This window comes from Perna viridis, chromosome 5 (assembly GCF_037379345.1).
Source record: "Perna viridis isolate PV_CMFRI_1.1 ecotype Kerala chromosome 5, ASM3737934v1, whole genome shotgun sequence".
Classification (NCBI taxonomy): Eukaryota; Metazoa; Mollusca; class Bivalvia; order Mytilida; family Mytilidae; genus Perna; species Perna viridis.
The window spans coordinates 5,378,847-5,397,793 of NC_142449.1; the positions used below are offsets into that span (position 1 = coordinate 5,378,847).

General features: G+C 31.5%; 1 protein-coding gene across 1 annotated transcript; it reads right to left on the reverse strand.

Moving 5' to 3' along the window:
* Window positions 1-4,666: 4,666 nt before the first annotated feature.
* Window positions 4,667-18,790, reverse strand: LOC148615713 (chromosome transmission fidelity protein 8 homolog). Its single transcript, XM_088582229.1, has 3 exons — window positions 18,709-18,790; window positions 8,318-8,438; window positions 4,667-5,276 (listed from the first exon to the last, which is right to left on the reverse strand). The coding sequence occupies exons 1-3, from the start codon at window positions 18,729-18,731 to the stop codon at window positions 5,046-5,048; spliced, it is 375 nt and encodes a 124-aa protein (XP_088438355.1). The 5' UTR covers window positions 18,732-18,790; the 3' UTR covers window positions 4,667-5,045.
* Between the last annotated feature and the right edge of the window lie 157 nt (window positions 18,791-18,947).

Below are 18,947 nucleotides of genomic sequence, written 5' to 3' on the forward strand. Positions count from 1 at the left end.
AACACCAATATAGTTAAACAGTGGATAAGTTTACCAATCACACTTTTTAATGAAATGCTTCACGGGGCGTGACTTGATATGACGGCCGTGGTCAACCCTGAACAGTTGGGGCAAATATGGACACACGATACAAGTTTGATACAGTTCATAACTTGGATAGTAATGAAATGTTTGACATAGAAAATGATCCTGATATGGAATGAAACTTTAAAATTTCCTTAATCATTATCTAATCTGATTTCCGTAACTAAAAATTAAACAAGGTCGTTCTACCTGGAAAGGGAAACACCGCGGCGATCGGTAAACAGGAAGTAGATGAGTGAGGAAACTGAAAGGAGGAGACACGTAAAGGGCATCGTGCAAAAGCAATATATCAAACATCAAAGAATTCTTCGTATAGAAGCAGAGAAATTTTTTAAGAAAATTTAAATTATGTAAAGTCAATCGGTAAACAGGAAGTAGATGAGTGAGGAACCTGAAAAGAGGGGACACCATACAAATCATCATGCAAAAGTAATATAACAAACATCTAAGCTTTCCTTCCAAAATGTTACAAAAAATATGACAGACGGACAGATGAATGGACAAGGTGCCTGCGATATAGCTACAAATAAGTCAAACAATACCAGTAGTTTCATTTATGTAAAACTATTGGATTACGATTATGATCATATCATTGAAGACCTAACAGTGCTAATAATATGATTAATAGACAAATTAATTGAACTACACATTTTCTTGCTCAGAAATATTTCAAGTTTTGACATAAAATAAATGACACTTCGAAAATTTTCAATTTCATAGAAGGCAGGTTAATACCACCTCCCTTTCCCCTGAATCCAGAAAATATATACCATTAGTAATAAAAAGAGAATGATAAATGCAAGTCCCCACAAACTATTACATTGTACCCTTATTTAAATAAATTTGATAGTTGTAAAATTTAAAACAATAGGCTCCCAGAAGCCTGAATCACTCACCTGGTTAAAGTTCGTCTTACAAGGTTAATAAATTCAACAAGGAGCTGTCCAACAATTTTGACTCAAGAAGACTTTGGTAGGACGGATCATTTCAGCATATTAAAGTTTCTTTCTATCTATTAGTTTTCAAGATATTGGCTGAAAACTAAAAAAAATCATTTTCATCTTTCAAGGGCAATGACTCTAACAAGAAGTCACCTGACAACTTTGATCCCTGAAGACTTTTGACAGCCTTGCAATAAAGATCATTTCAGCATTTAAGAGTTGGTTTTGGCGATACACTGTCTGACCCATGTTTTATTTTTAGTAACGGCGGCCATGTTTTTCAACGGATCAGAAATCCCCATGTCAGTTCTATGCAGGATACGCTAAGGAACATTCATACCAAGTTTGATTCCAATTGGTCAAGTAGTGTCAGAGGAGAAGATTTTTGAAAAAAAAATAACATTAAAAATAGGGGGAAAGGCAATATCTCCAACATGGCTGAACAGATTAATATGAAAATTTCACCACAGGTAGATCTCATCATGCTGAACAGTTAGTTCAGAGTAGAGGAGTTTTGAAAAAATGTTAATGACAACGACGACGATAGGTGAGCTAATCAAAGTGCTGATAGCAATGGCAGTTCTATTGAAAATTGTAGCATGAGCAAAATTTCAAAGATTATATGCTAAATAAAATTGTGACCATTAAATGCATTTTAAATAATATTAAGAACTGTCCTTTTTTAATAGGTATAAACTGAAAATCACTCTATTTCTACTGATCCAACTTCACACACATTTATATATTTTGTTCCATTTCACCCAATTTTAAATCTATCCAAAAGTTAATGTACATTCAAAAGCTATATTAACAGAGCATTTACTTTACATAACAATTTTACTTAAATAAAACCAATATTAGCTGTAGAAAATAATTTCCTCAACACAAGATTTCGAAAACTAGATACTTTTATCAATTTGAATTTTCCCGCAAATTTTACTTGGTTAAAATCACTATAAATGTAAATTTATTACTAAGTATCTTTCAATGCCAAAAATGAGTCCCTCAAATCTTAAGTTGAAATGAAGACCAGTAATTTTATTTCCATAAATAATAGAATATTATTGAGCAGATAAATTGCAAGAAACATATTTACTTGTTATAAAGGGGTATTGATTGATATAAAAGGAATTACATTTGGACTATATTTTGTGTTGTGTTCAGTGATAAACCGGTGACATAATGTACTCTTAAGGATCAAAAACCCAAAAATTATTCAATTTCTCCTCATTTAGTTTATAATAATTATAATAGCATTAAACACTTACATTCAATTTAATAAACTTAATTACTGTTAAAAACCAATGCAGTCATTTTGCAACTATACAGAGTAACACCTAAAAATAGAACAATTTGCGTATTGTGCAACTCCAAGTATTTTTACCTTATCTCATGTACAAATATCATTAGAAAACTAACGCACACTATTGATACGGATTTGAACACGTTTAAATTTAACAATTCAATTTCTGAATTAGGAATGAGATAAAATGTTGGACACATGAGATGTATTTGACCAGAAATGATGTGGCCCTTTTATTTTGGCACCTAATTATTAATCAATACATGCTGCATAGCCCAAAATTAATCTTATCTTCCTCATATCATATGTCCCCTTTTTCGCCCCTCATTCCATAAAAATTCAGATTATAACCCTAAAAATCGACCTAAAGCTTTCTTTGGTAGTATGGCACCTTATTCATTAATATCAAAGAGATCCATTTACTTGAAGTCAAGATATTGTCTAGATAATATCAGGGAAATGATTTTTCTTGGTCCCTTTTTGGGCGCGAATTCCTGAACGGTTAAAGTTACGTACTCCAAAAATCAAACCCAGCCTTCTTTTGTGGTATGCCACCTTGTGGTGTAAATTCATACAGATCTATACATTCACTTACATTTAAGTTAAAACTGCACATCACGAAAATGTTTACGGTAGTATAAAAACACTAGAAGTGAACGCTTACACTGCTTGATGGTGAACAGTTGGAATTAAATTTTGATAAATAGAAATAATCAAACTTTTGTACTTCTTAATTTTACTTTATGCAGAAAAATGTTCCTGGATAATGCATGATAGCACTGCACGTTGTTGGGGCAGTTGTGGACAGTTTTTACTATTCAGTATTGTAAATGTTAATTCCAATGAACATTCGTTGTAATTTCATAATTCACTAGATAACACTGAAAATTCCAAGATTGAGCTAATTTTTTTTGCATGCACCGATGTTATTTACTCTAAAAATATATATTTTCTGCAAGGATTTGTATGGTTTTCATTAGAATGGAGAAAAAAACTAAGATTTGTTATGAATCTAAATTTGGCGATTATTACAAGCTGTTGGGACAAGTGTGGAGACAATATTAGCTTTTAACACACTTACAAAATGTGTAAAATATTGAGAAACAATATTATTGACATTCCTATGCTTTTACTGGAGTTTTAAAGTTGAAATCTATGAAATACTTGTTTTAGGCCCCTTTTTGGTCGATAATTCTAAAAAATTTGGGGCCAAACCCCACAAAATCAATAAAACATTCTATGTTTGTTGTTGGGGTTTAACGTCCGAGCAGCAATATTTCAGCTATAATCAGACGATGGACATGAAATTGATGATAAAATGAACATGAAATGATGATGAAATGAAAAAGGGATGGGGCACAAGGATAATGGGGTCGACAAATTGATTGCCACTAGAAACAGGGAGAGATGGGTAGGGTCTATAAATGTTTATAGTGCTCATGAAAATAATTTAGCAAGATTTTCAGCGTTCAAAGGGCAATAACTCTTAACAAAAATTACGAGTCAGACCATTCATCCTAACTTGACTGAGATTCTGGTGGTAACAATCATTTGTATAAATCTCCTATAAATACATGTAGATGTGAGAGTGCTTACTATGTCACACATTTTCCCTGTTATTTAATATTTGCTAGTGTCTACAGAGCATATGCACAAAACAGATATGGAGTTGTAATGTCATGATTATACACAGAAAGTGACTGCAGGGGCATATATAGAAATGTGATGTAATGAGACTAATGCATTCATATTCTTACCAATAAATTTCAAAGTCAAAAGACTGTGACTGCTAGGCATATGCATTTAATGGATACAAAATTATGATGTAGTAATGCTGATGCAACTGCATACCAAATATGATTGACGTAGTAATGCTGATGCAACTGCCTAATAAACACAATTGACATAGCGAAAACTGATCTAATCAGAAACTTAACATAAAATTTGAACATTCAATTTCAAATTTCAAAGACAATAGACCATAACTCAGGAGGCAAGTGCATTAAACAAATATAGAACACTGATGTAGTGATGCTTATTGCAACTGCATACCAAATATGATTGACCTAGCGTAAGTGGTCCATATCAAACTGACCTAATCACAAAACTTAGCATGAAATCTTAACATGGATGCCTACACCCAAAAACCAATACCTTAATCTCACCCTAAGCAATTTTTGTCACAGGCAACAGACAAAAATGACCTGTTATTACTTTGGTTTCTAACTTTTGCTCTGGTAGTAACAACCTATAGTATATATCTTATTCTTAAAGAAAATAGAAATCTAGGCATGACAGCACTTACAATCACAGGGGTGTAAGTAAGTGTAATACAACATGACCAACATGACTTGTTTATTTCTGAATAGGGAAGGCCACGTTTATCTTCCAATATCTCTTATTTCTGAAATAAAAAACCCCTAAAATACATACACCTTTAAACCAACAGCAAGAGTTTGATTTCCCTCTATATCTAGACCAGGTATTTACATTTTGTAAGTGCTGGCAAGGTTTACAGAGATATGAGCAGAAACTCTTGTAAACATTATCTCTTGGTAAGAATTGGTATAAAAATCATCTGAGGAGTTACTGATAATATTAAAAATATATGAACACTAAAGTTCTGACATGACTTTTATCACCCCTGAAGATCAAATGAAGTACTGCCACAGTAGAAAAAGACATATCTGTCTCCTACATAGCCATGAATGAAAAGGTTATAACTTTTTAGGAACATTAGCAATGATAGGTTTTGGTCTTGATTTAAATAAAAGTTTTTTTTTGATAATTGCAGCAACATTGTAAGAAATGTTATTTTTCTGATCAACAGAAACTGACTCCGTGTTGTTTTCTTCAACCTGTTTCTTCACCAATACAGCATAGGGTTTCTCCATGTTAACAACTTTTCCATACAAAATATGGTGTCCAATGATCAGTACAGGTACATCCTGAAAATGAATCAAATAATACGAGTCCTTCTATGTCATTTGTCAGATCAATTTCTGCACTAATTTACTTATTAGTGATGATGGTTAAACCTGGATTAAGTACCCGAAAAATGATGTAACCATCACAGAGGGCTGCTGGTAAGATTATTAAAATAAGTTTGATATTTTCTTATCATTATGAAAATTTTGGCATAGAGCCTTGTAAACATGCTGATCAATTTTTCCCATTAAATTTGGCTAAACACATTGGTATTTCAGTTATTTCAACAAATCCTCAATTTTTAGTAATGTCAACCATGTTTTTTGACAGATTAAAGATTTCTATGCGCAGATTGTTAAGGATATCCTATCAAACAGCCATACAATGTTTGGTTACAATCCATCCTACTAGTAGTTTCAGAGATTTTCAGTTGTAAAATTTGGGAACAAATCCATTTCAGGACCCATAATCCATTCATCTGTCTACAGAACTTTCTGAAAATTTGGGCATAGGTCCAACTCATCTTGTTGAACAATTTCACCCTGCCATATTAAGTTAAACCCAACTGTTTTTGAGTTATGTACAAAATTTTGCGATTTGACTCCTATGGTCTATTTTTAGTAAGGGCTACATTTTTTTTTTGCAAGATCAAAAATCCACATACACACTTGTTAAAATATGTTCTACATAACATTCATGGTAAGTTTTTTTTTCAATCCAAACCTAACTGTTTTTGTGATATATGAAAATTCTGCAATTTGACCCTTATGGTCAACTTTTAGTAACAGGAGCCATGTTTTTTGCCAGATCAAAATTCCCCACACAATAACAATTCCCTAAGGAACATTCATGCAAATTTTTGTTACAATCTGTCAAGTACCGGTGGTTTCAGAGAAGATGTTTGAAAAAGTTAACAGAGGAGGGATAAGAGTAACAACAAAATTACCGAACACTAATCCGATTCATAATCAAGTCAAGTCCAAAATAAATCTGGCAAAATAGATACTACACCACCAGAGCAGCTGGTACCACAATGATTCTGACTTGGAACAGGCACTTCAGACAAAATGGTGGGAAAGATAGTGGTGGCAATAGCTCACATGGTCTTTCGGCCAGGTGAACTAAAAAATGGCAAAGCCCCAAAAAAACAGAAATTGATATTGCACAACTAAACTAGCTTACAATGAATGTCCCATATACATTGTATATAAAGCCAAATATCAATTCAAAATGAATTCAGTTGAAATCCACTCATTGGAAGTTTGAGACAATTGCTCAGAAATTTGGAAGGACAGACAATGATTCTAATTTACTATCCAATCACTGAATGGGAGTATACTGTAAACATTAATTTTCCAGGAGTACTTATTTTCACTATTTTCGAGGTGGAATGAAAAGTGTGAATAGCAAAATAGATTTCATTCAAGCAACTTTGATTTTTTATCACTATGAAACACCAATATTTTCAAAACCATGAAAATTGATACCAGTGAATATAAGCACTTGACAGAAACCACTGAAAATAGCAACTGCAAAAATGAATACTATATGTTCTCGGTAATAGGGTATGTAAGTCTCATCATGTGACTCCGTGGTTTCATGAGAATGAGTCCTCATCTACCATTCAATTGCATGGAGATTGGTCATTAACATATCATTGGGTTCAATATTTAAAGCAAAATATCTTTTTGTGAGAAAAATACTGATAAAATATGATAAATATCTAGTTCTACAGGATAAAAATGTTAAGGAAAGTATGAAATAAAAGATTTTGCATTGTAATGCCTCATTTCGATTTTCCCAGAGGTAAACAATAATATACACATCGGTCTTCGGATTTCAATACTGTCTACATCAAAATTCAGGAACGGAAACTGAAACTAGAATGAGACTTACAAACCCTATGATGCAAAACATGATGCAGTGGCTTATTTCTCATAAAAAATAGAGGCTCTAAAGTGCCTGAATCATAAGCAACATTCTATTTTTTGTAAAAGCAATATTTTTTCTTGGATAAAAATTCCTTACACTTACACTAAATGAGCACAATCATATCTAGTTTCATTAAATTCTACCCAGCAGTTTCTGAGGAGAAATTTTTTAAAGTAATAACATTAAAATTAGCATAAAGGTGTTGAAGGGCAATAACACCCACATGGCTTAACAGATATACATGTGCACATGAAAATTTGTCTACAGATACATGTATATGTAAATCTCCTCATGCTAAACACTTTACCCTGGTGAAAATTTTGATAAAAATAACAGTTTTGAAGATACGTGCGAAAAACTCTTGACTCCTATGTTCTATTTTTATAAACAGTGGCTATGTTCTTCAACAGATAAAAAATCCCCACATTAGTTCTATGCAGAATACCCTAAGGAACATTCATACCAAGTTTGGTTGTAAGTAGTTTCAGAGGAGAAGAGTTTTTACAAATTGTTCAAGATGACGGCACATGACAGATGCCTAGTGTTGGCAATAGCACACACACAGCCTTCTGCCAGGTGAGCTAAAAAGGGCAATAACTCCAACATGGCTTAAAATTTGTACGAAAATTTTATCAATGACAGATCTGGTCATGCTGAACACTTTTATCCGGTATTTTTGCTAAACCAAATGGTTTTGGAGATATATGCACAAAAACTTTTGTCTGACCCCTAAGTTCTATTTTTAGTAACAGCATCCATGTATTTCAATAGAAAAAATCCCCGAATTAGTTCTATGCAGAACACCCTAAGGAACATCCATACCAAGTTTGGTTCAAATTGGCCTAGTAGTTTAAGAGGAGAAGAGGTCTGAAAAATTGTTAACAACGACAAAATCTGCCAAGTTAAGGCAACAGCTAATGAGGTCCTAGCAAGTTAATAGATATACAAATGCATTTAATCTTTATGTCTAAGTACATGTGTGTGGGTGCTGAAAACATTAAGACAAATAAATATTAACCAGCTTCACAGGGCTGCATTTAAAAATGACTGAGCGATAGTTTTTCTGTTAAAGCTTGCCCCTTTTAAAGTTACTACACTTTCTAAAAAGAACACTTGAAAGTAAACAGACCTTCTGAGTAAAATATAGATCACCAATAAATTTTCCACCTAAAGGTACAGGGTGTCTTGTTTCAAGGTCACCTTGCAGATCCAGCATGCCCCATTCCTCAAAATCATTGTTTTTACTTGGGCTGAAAATAAATAATAAAAATCCAGTTCAGGTAGATCATACCTACATGTATTACACAAAGCATGGGAAATCTGTACATAACTGTGACACCCAAAATTAAGAGTAATCAAAGTGCTATTAGCACTAAAGGGTTTTTGATTCTCATAAAAATTGTAGCATGAACAAAATTTCAAGAAGATTACATGATTTAAAAATAAACTGTTATCATACGTAACTATTTCCTATGTAAATTAATTATTGTTTTTTCTTATTTGTATAAATTGAGTGTCAATCTTTACTACTAGAACTGTATAAACTGAATGTCAATCATAAACTATTAATGATAGAAATAAGTTGACTGACAAGGCCACAGTTTTTTTTTTAATTTGTTGGTTTGCAGATTTTCGACCTGATGAAATCGGGTTGGTTAGTCAGAAATAAAATGGGAACCAGAAATACTTATTTTAAATAAAAACTTCTTTTTTTTATTTTCAAAGATTCCATCAACTAACCTGACATAGTTAAGAAGTAGGATTCTAATCTGCTACATATACCTACACATCATTTACGGTATAAGGTTGCACTATACAGATGGGATTGAGTTTATCATCTCTAGCCAGTACTAACTTGTTTCCCTAGCTAATCAAACCCTTAAGCATGATTTTATTGAAGGGGTAAAATTTTTGAAGCCATGATTATTCGATCTTCTCACTGACTTTGCCTTGTCAAGTTGTTGAATGAACAATGAACAAAACAGTATAGAAGCACACATTTTTCTTAACTACATATGTAAGTAGATGTTGCAATTATGAATTTTTTTTTGCAGGAAAAATTGGGTCGACAGATCCATAAACCAACAAATTAAAAACTGGCCTACGTGTGTTAGTTTGAACATGCTTAATACATTGAATGTTTCTTGACACGACAATGCAAAAACTGAATTACCAAAATGTGAATTTATTACTATATATCTTTCAAGGCCAAAAAGGAGTCCTTCAAATCTTCAGTTGATGTAAAGACACTGATATATCTTAATTTTATTTGCAGAAATAATAGAATATTATTGAGCTGAATAACTGCCAGAAGCATATTTACTGGTTATAAAAGAGGTACTGAATGACACAAAAGGAATAACATTGGGACTATATTTTTGTGCAGTGTTCAGAAATAGTAGGGAAATTCCTAACATAATGTATTTTGATCCTGAAGGATAAAAATAACAAAATCTACAAGACAAGACAAGATAAGGCTTTCATTTAGTATTTTCAGCTGTACTAAACAAAAAGAAATTGATTTATAAAATGTCCACAGCAACAAGAATTTTCCAGAATGAAAAGTACCTAATGACTGTTATATATTCTTGATCAAATGCAAATAATTACATAAAACACAAAGTTTAAATGTCAAGGTACATTGTGTATTTTGTTCTAAATGTCAATAAAATGCTCTGCAGACAACAGTTAGATATGCCCAGAGTTAAGCCCTGAACAGATGAGGCAAATATGAGCACGAAATTCAAGCTAGATACAGCTCTAAATCTTGATTGGGATTAATGTTTGATCAGAATGGAAGTGGTCAAATAACTTGAGTACTTGCCATAACATTTATAAAATATAACATAAACTGGGAATTACCCATTTTTTGTATGAATAAAGTCCCGTAACTTAAAATGTATAATCCAAAATACATAATGAACAGCTTCACAGAACCCAGCATGATATGACCACAGCATGTTTAACTCTGTTCACTTGGGGCAGTTGTGGGCACAATATTAGTTTTTGACACACTTAAGCTTAAGGACTTACAGATCAATATGGATATAACATTTGGTTTGGACACAATATAGAACAAAGTTTGAAATTCAAGCAGCAAAGTCTGGGGCACTGAATCTGCCAATAAAATCTGAAGTGATAGTACTGAATAATATGATTTTTTTCATACCAAATTCATTAAAGAAATTTTAGGAGTTAACTGCAAAATTTCTAACAGTGCTTGTCTTTCTGAGTTGAGTTGTCTCCCAATCAAGAAAAAAATTATCATATATTCAGTGAAGTTTTTAAACCATATTATAATATCAACACATTAGAAAGTAACTCCTGGGCAAAAAGCATGAAGACTTGTTTTCAAAATCTTGGTCATATTTTGCTTCTTTCAACACTAACTTCCAGTCACTTTTGATTCAAATTAAACATCAAATTCTCCTTTTTCAAAACCTTTTGTCTTTTGCCTGACCGTGCACACTATGTTGACCGAATTCAATCATATGAATGACAGAAGATAACTTTGTAAAATGTGTGAAAATTCTCTCATAAAGATGAACAACATTTAATTTGGCAATGTTCTAAGTATTTGAAAGAAAGAAAATAGAGTTTGCCAATCTCACTAATGATGTCATATTCACAAATTAGCATATCATTAAGTGTCGATTGGCAAAATAAGCAACTAAATAAACGACGGACATTTCCCTGATAACAATCCCAATTTTCAAAACTTTATATCTTGGTAATTTTACATCCAATTTTGATTCTGTAAAATGTTTCATTACAATAAAATAATTCATATTTTTGTGTGAATTCATGATTCTTATACTTGAAAAAAAATATAATTGTTATGATATTTATAAGTAAACATATACTTTCATATAAAGCCATCATTTAATTTTCAGCTCATATACAATGTAGTCGAACTACTTAATATTCATTTTAAAATTCCATGGATAAAAAGACTTTTATTTGCAGCTTAGGGAACCAAGAGAATTGTTCAATTATCTTAAAAAAATGAAAAAGTTATGATTTAAAGTAGATGCCCAATGCCACTCAATGAATTTTTTGCCGACCAAAACCTAATCACAGGAACATGTAAGTGATTACATCATGAAGAACTCTCCTATCAATCCTCATCAAGTTGTCTCCTACCCTGAATATAAATTGTATCAACCTTGGTGGGGAAAAATCATTAAAATAGTAATGAATACCAAGAACAAAAAGTGTTAAATTTGCTATCATCATTTATTCAAAACTTGTTCAGAAATAAGGTCTATTATGTCAGGAAGTGCATATTAAAGGGAGCAGTCACTTGTAATAATCTATATAGAACACTGCCATTGCTATTTGGCTGATTTTTAGCCAATTTTCTTAAATTCCTCTAAAACAGGGTTAATATGCTAAGGCTGTTTGATGAGTGATATCCCAAATTAAAGATAAAAGATTGGAAAATGCAAAATACATTTTTTATTTATTTCAAATAAGAGGAATATAAACATTTTCCTTCTCAAAATTAGGTCAATTTAGACAAATAAGCAAAAAATTCTCTTAAAAGGTTCATAAAGTGTATTAATATGCATAAATGATCAAAGTGCTGAAAGCACTGGTGGTTTTTGATTCTTGTGAAAATTGTAGCACGAACAAAATTTCGAAGATTTATATGATGCTAAATAAAATTGTGAACATAATTTGCTATTTAAAGTTAATTTGTATTTACATTCAAAAGCTATATTAACAGAGTATTTATCCTACATAACAATTATACTTAAATAAAACCAATATCAGCTCAAGGAAATAATTCCTTAACACAAGATTTCAAAAACTACACTTTCATCAATTTGAATTTTCCCGCCAAATTTACTTGGTTAAAATCACTGCTCTTCACCTCTTGTTTATAAATGATACAATATTAATGATAGGATGGCTAATTTGACTTATAAGTGTGTTAAAATAAAAATATTTAACATATTTTATCCATCCAGACACATTACTACAAGAAATAAATTCCCTAAATGTAAATTTATTACTAAATATCTTAAAAGTCCAAAAAAGAGTCCCTCAAATCTTGAGTTGGTATGAAGACTAGACCTTAAATTTATCTGCATAAATAATAGAATATTACTGAGCTGATAAATTGCAAGAAACAAACTTACTTGATATAAAAGAGGTATTAAATGATATAAAAGGAATTACATTTCGACTATATTTTTGTGTAGTGTTCAGAAATAGCAGGGAAGTTCAAGTGATGGACTGGTGACATAGAGTATTTTGATCCCAAGAATTGAAAACCCAGAAACCAGAAGTAACTCTCAATTACCATGGAAATGCTACGTCATTGGTTCTCAATTTCCATTTGGTTACTTTATATTACGCTTGTACACTTGTCAGGAGCAATGTTCCATAAAAATGGTGTGGAATCAATGTTTTCATTGAAGATCGTGATTGGAACAGTTTAAATCTTAGAATGTGAATTTAATGTGAATTTAATTTACTTCATGTAAAAAGTTCAATCATACATTAAAGAACATAATGAAATATTTCTGTGCAATTTTAGAATAGAAATGGTCTTGTCTCACTGTGAATAATCTAGTCTTCATACATGAATTTTACATAAATAGAATTGAGCAAAAAATAATTGATCAATCTTAACAAAATATTAATTATGTGATGTCAGCAAGTGAAACTTTTCAAAAAAAATCTACACACCTTGAAACGAACTGCTTAATCTAGACATTTGTAATACTAAATCTGACAGATCCATCATTTATAAATTCCATATACGTGCCCATGCTTTAGCAATAGAAAAAGGGAGATATAATAATATAGACAGATATATGAGAATTTGTAATTCATGTAATAATGGTGATATATAGGATGAACATCACTTTTTCTCAATATGTTCTCATTATACACAACAAAGAAAACAATTAAAAAAAATCTGTTGTTTTTCGTACTTAAATTCATTTTTCTCAATGAAAGAATTAATTTACTTACTAAAAAGCAGCTCATACAGCATACTTAAATTAATAATAAACTTTAAGAAAGAATGTTGGGAAATTAGAATAAATGTATAAATATTTCTGTAAAAGTCAAACCACTGTCACATCATGCTCATGAAAATATTCATACATGTGTATGTGTGATTATCAAATGTGTGTTAATATGTTGCTTTGTAATTCTTTACATTACATGCCATAACCATTTAATGTAAATATGCTTGAGCTCATAAATATTGTCTATTATAATAGTTTAATATTTCTGACATTATTAATCATTTTCTTCTCGAAATGGTTTAAATACTACTGTTCAATATATATTCGCAGGCAAACCACATCTTTCAATATTTCCACTCTCGGTAGTAGAAATGTAGAAATCATGCAACAAAATCAGAAGCCCCACACATTTCACCTACTCGATCTATAAATTGAGGACCAATGATATAGCACAGTCACGTGACCACTTGGCTAATTAAAATTCATATAGCTTGGGTCATTGTTGATTTTGAATCAATTTATTTTCAATTAAACCACGTAAGTGACTACAAAGGGAGTTTTTATTATTTTAAAATTCACGTCTACTTAAAAAGATTAAAGTTTATTATAAAATAAGGCCATGGCTATTTTTTGCTGAATCCGGTAAAATAGCTTATTTCATATCATTTAGCTATTTTGCTGGAACCTGCAAAATAGCTTATATAATGTTATTTGGCTATTTTGGCGTCAATATTTAACAAAAATACAAGACTTTATACACAAAACTTTAAAAACATAAAAGTGGTTATAAAACTGGAGATGTGATGTAGAATTAATTTTTATAATATTCATAAAATTCTGAATGAAAAGTATTAAAAAATTTACACATAAATTAAAGTACATGTATAATAGGAATTCTAATCATTAGAAATTTAAAGATTTTGTCATAAAAAATGGTTAAATACTTCGAAATTTTGCATAAAAATTTCTAAAATTTTACACATGAATTAAAGTCAAACAGAAAATCTAATATTTAAAAATTGATACAGAATTCTTTACATAAAAATATAAATTTTCAATAAGTTGAATCTAAGATTGAATGATTGATTATTGGAGTTTAATGCCTGAGTAGCAATCCAGGTGATGAACATAAAATGGATGATAAAATGAACATAAAATGAAAATGAAATGAAAAAGGGATGGGACACAAGGATAATGTGGTTGACAAATTTTGATATTGCCACTGGGAATAAGGAGAAGTGGTTAGGGTTGGACAATTTAGCTTCCTTTGGTCAGTTTAATGTATTATGGCCTGGCAACCCCCAGCATGTAACATACCAGGGGCACCCCATTCCACCATGGGCTGTCAAAGTTAGGAATAATAAAAGAACAGTGTTCCAATGTCCCCCGCGAAAAAAAACAAAAAGTGGGGAAAACTTTAAATTCACTGAAATTTTCTAAGTCCAAGGGCTGTAACTTCCGTAAAAATCATTCAACCGTAACCAAAGTCAAACTTAATCTGTAACTTCTCATAGTAAGACTACATGTACATACAATATTTAAAATTAATTGGTGAAAGCATTACAAAAAAAAGTGCAGAAAACTGTAAATTCACTGAAATTTTCTAAGTCCAAGGGCCATAACTTCAGTAAAAATCATTCAACCATAACCAAAGTCCAACTTAATCTGTAACTTCTCATAGTAAGGCTACATACAAAATCTAAATTTAATTGGTGAAAGCATTACAAAAAAAATGCAGAAAACTGAAAATTCACTGAAATTTTCTAAGTCCAAGGGCTGTAACTTCCGTAAAAATCATTCAACCCTAACCAAAGTCAAACTTAATCTGTAACTTCTCATAGTAAGCCTACATACAAAATCTAAAATCAATTGGTGAAATCATTACAGAAAAAAGTGTGGAAAACCGTAAATTCACTGAAATTTTCTAAGTCCAAGGGCCATAACTTCCGCAAAAATCATTCAACCATAACCAAAGTCGAACTTAATCTGTAACTCTTCATAATAAGTTCACATACCAAAAACAAACTTATTAGGTAAAAGCATAACAAAAAAAGTGCGGAAAATGCGGCGGACGGACGCCAAGCATTTCCGTGTCCCCTTGCAACGCATCAAAAAAATTAAAATACAATAAGAATTCCAAATGTTTAAAGTCGATAGAGATATCTTTATATCAAAATAGAACTGCAGTTAAAAATGTAATAAGTTAACATTGTACATAGCTTAAGGTAGGAGATACATAAATATCGCGTCCTAGAATTTATATGAAATTTTGCATATGGAAAGATCGACTTGAATGTAATCATATGACAGAAAAAAATTACATTGTATCGGATTTCCTCTTCTAAGTATATAGATTTGAAATATACTAGAACAATTATGAAAATACATAGGATATGTAGGGAAATTGTTAAAAAACGACAGGTATTAAATCATTTCTTAGTATTGTGACATAATACTGGTATGGTGCGTAGAATTTTCTTTAAAAAATAGTATATAATTATCATTTTTAATAGCTATATAAAGATGTATAAAAATCACTTGACAACGGGACTCGTCAAGCTATCTTAAAGTGGGAGTACTTACTTTTTTTTCGTTTCTTTTTCAGTAACGTCAAAATTTATTTCGGCGACGTCACATATCTTTACACGTTATACGGTTGTAAATGAAACGCTAGGCTTGCTACGACACTTGTTTCATGTATAGTACGTGTAGCAAAATAAGTGAACGGAAGACCTTGGACAGTTTTTCCTTCAGTTACAAATGATTTCAAAGATGTTGGGAAAGGCAATTAAAATACCGAAAAGGCAAAAAAACAAAGTTTTTCAAGAAGAAGGCGATTTACAAATATGTGTAGCATTGTCTAACCATTTTATTTCAGATTGCTATATATTACGAATGCATTTTCTGTATATTCATTTATTTTACAATACAAATTTGTATTGAAAAAAAGAAGTTTTCAAAAAAAAAAAAAAAAAAAATGGATACATGATCACTGCATTATTGTATGGCCTAAATGATAAAAAAAGCTCAATGAACATATGTGATATTTGGTAGGCGTGATATTTAATGAAGTCATTGTATAGTAATTTTGATCATGCAGTTTTCTAAGGAATGGTGTCAGTCTACAGTATGGTGTTATTTGTAACACTTAAGTTATAGCTAATCAATTGATAACAAACTGTATTATGAGAAGTACATGTACATGTAAAAAAGGGCATCTGGAGTTCGCTAAATTGAATTTTGACTTGAAAAACCAAAAAAGACAAACTAGTAGTTTGTAGTTCAACTATGCAAGATGTCATTGAGTTTTGTGTTCATTCATCTAGGTGTTCCACGTAAACTGACAAAAAACCTGAATATCACACAAACTGGTGCACTGCTATGGTGCCATTTTATTGTGCTACTTTTAAAGACAAATTGATCGTCATTTGTAATCAGAATGGTGAATTTAAATAAATGAGTTTAATTTTGACAATTTACATGTACAACATCAACCTTGTGTTTAGATACGTTTGAAAACGTTCCAAATTCTTTCCTTCTATTCTGCAATTAGACGATTAATTTAAACAATTGATGTAAACTGATTCAATACAAGAGTACTTTGATTTATTTGATAGTTTGTTGTAGGGATGCCAATTTGACATCTTGTGCTTATTCCCTCGACCACCCCCCACTTCTTCTGATTACCACATGATTTTGGTTTGATTTCTTTTACCAGTGGTGGACCAAAAGTCAGATAAAAAAATTTCATGCAGTATTTTGTCAAGAGTGATCAGCAAATATTATCAAGTAACCCCTCTTTAACCCACTTTTCAATATCTGTGAATCTGCCCGGGTCTCATACATCGTGTGGTTTTCTGTCTCCTATTCTCAAAGCTCCCAAACTCAACGAACTGCCTTTGGCTGTTCATGTAATATTTTAGAGTGGAGAGATCCGTTCATATATGCTTGAATGACCGAAAATAGCAGCTTAATCCTACAACATTTTGTAAACTGTACTTATTCAGGAATGTTTCCTTTTGTACGGCTCTTTGGCAAGATATATCAGCACATCTTTCAATCCTTTTACCTATATCTTTTTCTCTTTGTTTGTTTGTTTTTTATTTATTTTTATGCGCATTTGTTGTATGGTCACAAAAATGTAACACACTCTTCCCATACAAATGATTTTAAATTATCATTCATTTAACTTGTTTTCATACATATTTTACTCGTCGAAACATGACTGGTCATTTATTTTTAATTGGAGAAAATTTCCAAATTTCTCTTTTTTTCATGAAGAGTGCTCCCAAGACCATATCTTTGCTCAGATTTGCTATTATGCAAGAATAGAGGGTAATTATATACAGTTTTTACACCCTTTCAGCATATCTGTCAGATGTCTACTCTCTTCTATCATGGCCTGTCTCCTTTCAAAATTGTCGTTATTACTTTCTCATGAACATCTTCTGGTCTCTCTTTTCCTCGAAGGTTATGTTATTTAGTATAATACAATTTACGAAAGAGATATTCACGGGAATTTTGATTGCCGTCGAACATTTTTTTAATCTGTGGTCAAAGGGAAATAACTCGCATAGTAACGGCGACAACATTTTTCCCGTAATCCGTTAGGGGCGTTCATTTCATAACTCCTACCTTAAAAGAATACTTCATTTGCAGTTGAAACAGATCCAGTATATTGCCCTTCAGGCATTTGCTTAATACATGAAGGTGTGCAAGAAAAATGCTGCCATTCCAAGCATGAACTGCACTTTAAGCAGTTTTCTAGATTATCTCAATATCTGCATATTTTCTTCACAAGTTTAATTAACATAATTACATCATTTGTATAAGATGACCCAATTTCTGCTAAAAAATGTTATATACTTCTTTTAAAATCATATAAAGAAATTGAAATGTACTACTACTAAGGGGTTTTTTAACGTCCTCGACTACCCTGTCGGGTCTCGCACGGACAGTTGAAATGTACTCAATATACATTTTATATATATAGTCAGTAAGGAGCTTGTATATACAATTTTAAACAAAATTAAATACATTAACAGCATATTGTCATTAATCAATATTTTAATGAGGTCCAGCAAAAAAGCCACCAACATAAAATAATGAGTTGGAAATCAGTGTACCTGGAAGAATTTGAAGGCAGATCATCCCCTAGGTATAAGAAAGTTGCATTCATTTTATGTAAAATTATATCCAAAACTGACCAGACTTTTGTTGCTTTGATTTTAATATCATTTCTGCAGAGGATGGAAATGAACCTAGTCTGTATTAAAGGTAAACTGTATTCACATTGACATGCTGGTTGAAGGACAATAGCCACCTATATACAATAGGTGATTGAAACTGTAAATTAGCGGATCATACCAAGTGAACCTATACTCCAAGTCACCTCAGAAATGGTTATTTTTGCACAAATAATACAAAATGGCAATGTACATATATAGTCATAAAATTACTTGTCAAAATGGGTACGGACGACTGTATTAGTTATTGAGAATCTTTAGTTAATGGAAAACTAGCCACATTTACATACATTTTAACGTAAATTTGCACCATTATTATGCAATTTTATGTACTGCAGATTCCCGCCATCTCTTAAAATAGAACAGGGAGATTCAATATAATAACTTGAAGTCGTACCCTGTTGAGATCGTCCCTTCATACTTCTAAAATAATTTTACTCGCTGAAAACGTAGCTCTGAAGGTCTCTCTTTAAATATTTTGAGTTTTTTTTTAACTTTTGCAACAATAGGATCGTATCCATAGCTATAA

Coding starts and splice junctions, on each gene's coding strand:
- LOC148615713 (XM_088582229.1), bottom strand. CDS start 18,731: ATGGTGCAAATTTACGTTAAAAT. Junction 8,439..18,708: donor GTGCAAATTTACGTTAAAAT/GTATGTAAATGT, acceptor ATTTATTTTCAG/CCCAAGTAAAAACAATGATT. Junction 5,277..8,317: donor ATCTATATTTTACTCAGAAG/GTCTGTTTACTT, acceptor ATTCATTTTCAG/GATGTACCTGTACTGATCAT.